The sequence below is a fragment of the Sapajus apella genome, unplaced genomic scaffold (genome assembly GCF_009761245.1).
Source record: "Sapajus apella isolate SASKATOON/1434 unplaced genomic scaffold, GSC_monkey_1.0 scaffold21, whole genome shotgun sequence".
Classification (NCBI taxonomy): Eukaryota; Metazoa; Chordata; class Mammalia; order Primates; family Cebidae; genus Sapajus; species Sapajus apella.
In genome coordinates, this window is record NW_022436961.1 from 857,262 (window position 1) to 864,915 (window position 7,654).

General features: G+C 43.9%; 1 protein-coding gene across 2 annotated transcripts in view; it reads right to left on the reverse strand.

The window, feature by feature from the left end:
• Positions 1–7,654, reverse strand: part of HGSNAT (heparan-alpha-glucosaminide N-acetyltransferase) — a 53,661-nt gene that overhangs the window by 39,530 nt on the left and 6,477 nt on the right. For both annotated transcript variants that reach the window (XM_032288035.1, XM_032288034.1), the window contains exon 2: positions 4,537–4,652. In XM_032288035.1, coding sequence (XP_032143926.1) covers positions 4,537–4,652 — 116 coding nt within the window. The remainder of the gene's footprint in view (positions 1–4,536; positions 4,653–7,654) is intronic.

The following is a 7,654-nucleotide window of genomic DNA, read 5'->3' on the forward strand; positions in this document are numbered from 1 at the left end:
GAGCAAGACTCCACCTAAAAAAAAAAAAAAAAGCAACTTTATTGGCCAGGTGCAGCAGCTCACGCCTGTAATCCCAGCACTTTGGAAAGCTGAGGTGGGCGGATCACAAGGTCAGGAGATTGAGATCATCCTGGCTAACATGGTGAAACCCCGTCTCTCGCAAAAAAAAAAAAAAAAAAAAAAAAAACCTAAATGTTGGCTAGGCATGGTGGCTCACACCTGTAATTCCAGCACTTTGGGAGGCTGAGGTGGGCAGATCACCTGAGGGTTAGGAGTTCGAGACCAGCCTGGCCAACATGGTGAAACCCCCCGTCTGTACTAAAAACACAAAAATTAACTGGGCATAGTGGTAGGTACCTGTAATCCCAGCTACTCAGGAAGCTGAGGCAGAAGAATTTTTTGAACCTGCGAGGCAGAGGTTGCAGTGAGCCAAGATCACACCACTTCATTCCAGCCTGGGTGACAAGAGCAAAACTCTGTCTCAAGAAAAAAAACAAAAAACAAAAAACTACATGTCCTTATTTACTGTAATTTATGTTTGAAAGTAATAAACAGTCAAAAGTAACAGATAACCACTTTGGATGCTCTCAATGCAATGAAAAACAACAATTCTGTGTTCCTCTTCCATTCCCCATATTTCTAGTCTTCTCTCCACCTCAAGATCCCACAAAGGATCTTGAAATACTGGTTAGTATTCTGAAATTCAATTTTCTCTGTTTTCTCTTTGTCACTTACGTTTTACGTTAGTCAATTATTCTAATTGCTCATAGTTATTACATTAATAATCTTCATCCAATTCTTCATAACTCTGTTTTCAAAAGAGCTCTCTAAACACATTAGAAGTTTTTTTTAAGCTACCGTGAAGTTATATGTCAAACTTGAAATCCGCTCTACACATTTTTTCTGTTTACAGATCTATAGAAGTCTTTCTACAGCCAGAAGCGGTGGCTCACGCCTGTAATCCCAGCACTTTGGAAGTCCGAGGTGGGTGGATCACCTGAGGTTGCGAGTTTAGACCAGCCTGGCCAATATGGTGAAACCCCGTCTCTGTTAAAAATACAAGTTAGCCGGGCGTGGTGGCATGTGCCTGTAGTCCCTTGGGAGGCTGAGGCAGGAGAATCACTTGAACCCAGGAGGTGGAGGTTACAGTGAGTGGAGTTGGCGCCACTGTACTCCAACTTGGGCAACAGAGAGAGACTCCGTGTTTAAATAAATAAATAAATAAAATAAAAAGTCTTTCTACTTTAAGGAAGTGAGATAAAGAGGGAAAGAGAACAGGAAATCCTTCAACTCAGCTAATAACTGATCTCTTGGGCAGAACTTCACCTTAAATATCTTAAAGATATCATTCCATCAGCCCCAGATTTTTATTATCTGGTTTACTAAATATATGAAGTCATAATTTGCATATTTGTGCATACTTCTCTCTCCTATAACCTACATCTCCTTAAAATTTTTTAATTTATCATTAAAGTTCAAAATTTAAAAGCTTATGTCTAGATATAATTTAATCAATCTCTGTTAATCTGTAAAGGGTCATAATTGTCTTTCCAGTTTCCAGGCTACAATCTTTTTTGCAATTATGGGACATTTTCTACCACTATGATTAAATACAAACCCTGTGTCACTTCTTTATACATTTTTCTGGTGTAATTATCTCCATCCTCTTTTAAATAAATTGGCAAATTTTTTCTTAAAACAGTCTCATACAGTTAATTCTTCTGTCTTTTGGTTCTTTTTTTTCTTTGAGACGGACGCCCAGGCTGGAGTGCCGTGGCATGATCTCGGCTCACTGCAACCTCCTCCTTCCAGGGTCAAGCTATTCACCTGCCTCAGCCTCTCAAGTAGTTGGAATAACAGGCACACAACACCATGCCTGGCTAATTTTTGTATTTTTAGTACAGATGGGATTTCACCATGCTGGACAGGCTGGTCTCGAACTCCTGACCTCATGATCCACCCACTTTGGCCTCCCAATGCTAGGATTACAGGCGTGAGCCACCACACCCGGCCTGTTTCTTAATTCTTTATTTTTTTATTTTTTTATTTTGAGACAGAGTTTCGCTCTTGTTGCCCAGGCTAGAGTGCAATGGCACAATGTTGCCTCACTGCAACCTCTGCCCTCACCCCCTGCACCCCGCATTCAAGCAATTCTCCTGGCTCAGCCTCCCAAGCAGCTGAGATTACACGTGCCCACCACCATGCCCGGCTAATTTTTTCTATTTTTAGTAGAAATGGGGTTTTACCATGTTGGCCAGGCTGGTCTCAAACTCCAGACCTCCTGGTGATCCACCAGCCTTGGCATCCCAAAGTGCTGGGATTACAGGCGTGAGCCACTGCACCTGGCCTGTTTTTAAATTCTTTAATTTGCCCACAGCATCGTTGTGTACGCCAATGATCCTACTTGCTTTATTCTAATGATGGTCTTACTTGCCCTACATCTAACACCTTGACAACAGTCTTCGTCCCCCCTCAACTTGTTTTTCTGTGGATCTTAGAGCTTTAAGTCTTTTTAGAAGACATTTTGCCTGTTCATTGAATTATCTGATACCTGTCACTTTTTAATTTTAGCTATTGTTGACTATTTTCAAGATTCCTTTAGGTTCTTCTCGTAGGCTGATACTTTTTTCTTTGTTTAAGCTACTTTTTCTTAATGATTTTTTTTTCTTTTTCTTTTTTTTTTTTTTTGAGACAGTCTCACTTGGTCATCCAGGCTGGAGTATAGTGGCACAATCTCAGCTCACTGCAACCTCCAACTCCCGGGTTCAAGCAATTCTCCTGTCTCAGCCTCCTGAGTAGCTGGGACTACAGGTACAGGTCACCATGCCTGGCTAATTTTTGTACTTTTAGTAGAAAAGGGGTTTCACCGGCTGGGCATGATGGCTCACACCTGTAATCTAGGCAATTTGGGAGGTCGAGGCAGGTGGATCACCTGAGGTCAGGAGTTCAAGACCAGCCTGGCCAACATGGTGAAACCCTGTCTTTAAAAAAAAAAAAGAAAAAAGAAAAGGGTTTACCATATTGGCCAGGCTGGTCTCGAACTTCTGACCTCATGATCCAACCACCTCGTCCTCCCAAAGTGCTGGGATTACAGGCATGAGCCACCACACCCAATTTTTTCTTGTTTCATATTACTTTACAGATATTTCAATAGGTTTATTCAAACAGAGAAGGTATGTCTATTGCTTCATCATCTTTTCAGCTGGTGCCCATACCAGAGATTTTAAGTTTGTTTTTTCAGGCCATTTATAGTAAACCATCACTCAATATAAATTAAAATTCATCATCTGATGGTAGGTATAATGAAGCTCTCAATTTGGCAATAAAATTTTTTTTTTTTTTTTTTGAGATGGAGTTTCGTTTTTGTTGCCCAGGTTGGCGTGCGGTGGCGCAATCTCGGCTCACCTCGACCTCCGCCTCCCCAGTTCAAGCGATTCTCCTGCCTCAGCCTTCCAAGTAGCTGGGATTACAGGCATGTGCCACCATGCCTGGCTAATTTTGTATTTACAGTAGAGACAGAGTTTCTCCATATTGGTCAGGCTGGTCTCAAACTCCCAACCTCAGGTGATCTGCCCGCCTCAGCCTCCCAAAGTGCTGCGATTACAGGCGTGGTGGCTCACACTAATAAAATAGCAAAAATATTTTATTTTATAATTAAAATTTTTATTTTAGATTCAGGGGCACATATGCAGGTTTGTACATGGGTATATTGCATGATGCTAAAGTTTGGGGCATGAATGATCCTGTCACCCAGGTGGTGAGCACAGTACCCAATAGGTAGTTTTTCAGCCCTATAGGTACTACTCAGGCTACAGTACCCAAGTTTTTCAGTACTAGTTGAGTACTGCAGCCCAAGCAGTCCCCAGTGTCTACAATTCCCACCTTTTATGTCCAAGAGTACCCAATGCTTAGCTCCACTTAGGAGTGATAACATGCAGTATTTGGCTTTCTGTTCCTATGTTAATTCACTTAGGATAATGGCTTCCACCTGCATCCATGTTGCTGCAAAGGATCTAATTTCATTCTTTCTTATGGTTGCACAGTAGAGTATTTTATTTTACACGAAAGAATAGTCTTGTCCTTAAAAAGCAAAGAGGTCTAGAACAGAAGCAAAACCTTCAGAGAAAATTCATTTGTTATCATCAGGGAGGCAGGGCCCTGGAATAAGTGTCTCCCTCTACTTGCACCTCCCTGCTGGCTGTCCACTCTGCTGGAGAAAACCCTCGTGTCCCACTCCTTCCTTCTCTGGTCCAGCAAGAGGGTTATGCACTGGAGTAGAAGGAAATAAAACACGGACCATCAATGTTGTTCATCACGGAGAACTGGTTTTTTTAAAGGATGAGTAGATTAAAAGGTAAAACTGGAAGCTGCGCATTGCTAGGTATCCTTCCTTGACTATATTTCTTCTGATTCTTCATATAGCTTCTTTGTTACCTTACCTGTAAAACTGAAGTTAAATTGTCAAGGACTTTAGATATGACAGCATTAAGGATCCTATCAAACAAGCCCGAAAGAAAACAGAACTGTGATACATACGTGATAACAGGATTCAGATTTCCAGTAGAGAGTCAGGTTGGTCCCAAGAAGTTCATTATGGATGAGTAGCAAAGCTTGATCCATCTTCAGATCCACATGTCTTTTTTTGTCTAAGTCTGGTAAAAATTAAGAAATTTTTTAAAAAAAGAAAAAGGCAGCACCCGAAAGACGCATTAGAGACAAAGTACATTTATGTGAACAGTGGCTTCCAGTAGTGCTTTTCAAAAGCCTACACTCTACGGTTTCTGGGGTCTCTCACACATTACTTCGTGTATGCACAAATGTATGTGCGTGTATGCATGCATATGCGCACACACACACACGCACACAGATTTCCTTTTGCATAGATGTCTCTACTACAAAAGAGGATTCACTCAACACCACTCATATCTAGTGCTAGAAGGATCCTGTAAGGAATTATATTCATCAAGTGCTAAGATGTGACATGTAGGAGGATCCAAGATGGCCGTTTAGGAACAGCTCAGGATTGCAGTTCCCAGTGAAAGCGCAGAGGGTGAGTGGATGCCACATTTTTATTGCCCACAGACTAGGAAATTCCCAGGCAGAGGAGCTCCACAGGTCACCAGTGCGGCTGTTTCGGCCAGCGCGGCTGTGCCGGCCGGCACCGCTGCTTTGCCCCGCGCGGCTGCTTTGTCGGCGCCCCGGAGCAGCAGTTCTCCGTACAAAATACACCGGTCCGGGGGCCCTTTTGGCTGGCGATTGGAACCAGGAGAAGTCACCCATTCGTCTGTTTAAAAAAGGGGACTGAGCAGAGAACCAGGACAGTAGATTCCAGGGCAAAAAAAAAAAAAAAAAAAAAAGCGCCACAAACCTCAGTGCCGCTGTTTAAGCCAGCACAGTGAGTGGCCGCAGGGGAAAACAAACAGACCCCGGGGCCTCTTCAACAGGCGATTGGAACACCAACTTATAAAAGGCTCTGAGGCAGGGAGCCAGGCAATCAGGCTCGGCTGGTCCCACCCCCACAAAAGAACAGCAACCAGAAACTCTGGATTGAGAGTTTCATAGCAAGCCCAGCTGAACCAGGGACGGTCCAGCTCTATGGGGGAGGGGCATCCGCCATTACCGAGGCAGCCTGACACTAGGGAGGTAGTCGGCCAATGCTGAGGCAGCCCACTGTTGCCAAGGCAACCCGCCATTGCTGAGGCAGCCTGCCGTTGCCAAGGCAACCCGCCACTGCAGAGAGACTCCGCCTCAACAGAGGTGGGCCACCATCGCCAAAGCAGTCCTAACCACACCCACATAAACAGGACTGCAGGGAAGTTCACTCAGCAGCTGGGCGGAGCCCACAGCAGCTCAGCAAAGCCTCTACAAGCAGACAGTGACTAGGCTGCCTCCTTGCTGGGCAGGGCGGCTCTGAAGGAAAAAAAAAAAAAAGAGAGAGAAGGCAGCAGCATAACCGAAACTCATAAGGCCTAAATCCGTAGGACAGAGCACCTGGGAACAAAAAGCAGTTTGTGAGTTCTGCTGCAGCAGACCTAAACGTACCTGCCCAGAAGCTCTGAATGAACAACAGAGCTCACAGCTCACCATTTGAGCTCCTATAAAGAAGAGACCGTCTCCTCAAGCAGCTCCCTGACCCCTATATATCCAAAGAGCCACCTCGTAAAGGAGAGATCAGATTGACACTAGGTGAGCATCCTTCTGGGACAAAGATAGCAGAAGAAGAAAACTGGTAACAACCCTTACTGTTCAGAAGCTGCTGCAGGTGAACCCCAGGCAAGCAGGGCCTGGAGTGAACCTCAGCAGACATACAGCAGAGGGGCCAGACTGTCAGAAGGAAAACCAAGAAGCAGAAATAACCTCATCATCGACAAACAGAATGTCAATCTGAAAGATTTGAGACCCAATCTGAAAGCCAGCAACTACAAAGTCGACAGGTGGATAAATCCTTAAAGATGGGAAGAAACCAGCGCAAAAAGGATGAAAACACCCGAAACCAGAACACCTCTCCTCCTACAAGGGATCACAACTCCTCACCAACAAGGGAACAAGGTTGGAGGGAGAACGAGTGTGATGAAGTGACAGAATCAGACTTCAGAAGGTGGGTAGTAAGAAACTTCTGTGAACTTAAAGAACACGTTCTAACCAAATGCAAAGAAACTAAGAATCTTGAAAAAAGATTTGACGAAATCCTAATGAGAACGGACAAAATAGAAAGGAATATAAGTGAATTGATGGAGCTGAAAAACGCAACACGAGAACTTCGTGAAGCATGCACAAGTATCAACAGCCGAATGGACCAAGCAGAAGAAAGGATATCAGAGGTCGAAGATCAACTAAATGAAATAAAGCAGGAAGGCAAGACTGGAGAAAAAAGGGTAAAAAGGAATGAACAAAGTCTCCAAGAAATGTGGGACTATGTGAAAAGACCTAATCTACGTTTGATAGGCGTACCCGAATGCGATGAAGAGAATGAATCCAAGCTGGAAAATACTCTTCAGGATATTATCCAGGAAAACTTCCCCAACCTAGCAAGGCAGGCAAACATTCAAGTCCAGGAAATACAGAGAACACCACAAAGATATTCGTCAAGAAGAGCAACCCCAAGGCACATAATCGTCAGCTTCACCAGGGTCGAAATGAAGGAGAAAATACTAAGGGCAGCCAGAGAGAAAGGTCGGGTTACCCATAAAGGGAAGCCCATCAGACTCACAGCAGATCTCTCAGCAGAAACCCTACAAGCCAGAAGAGAGTGGGGGCCAATATTCAACATTCTTAAAGAAAAGAACTTTCAACCCAGAATCTCCTATCCAGCCAAACTAAGCTTCATAAGTGAAGGAAAAATAAGATCCTTTGGGAGCATGCAAGTACTCAGAGATTTCGTCACCACCAGGCCAGCTCTACAAGAGCTCCTGAAAGAGGCTCTACACATATAAAGGAACAACAAGTACCAGCTCAACTAAAGGGCAAAACAGCCAGCTAGCACCAAAATGGCAGGATCAAATTCACACATAACAATATGAACCCTAAATGTAAATGGACTAAATGCCCCAATCAAAAGACACAGACTGGCAAATTGGATAAAAAGACAAAACCCATCAGTGTGCTGTATCCAGGAAACCCATCTCACATGCAAGGATACACAAAGGCTCAAAAT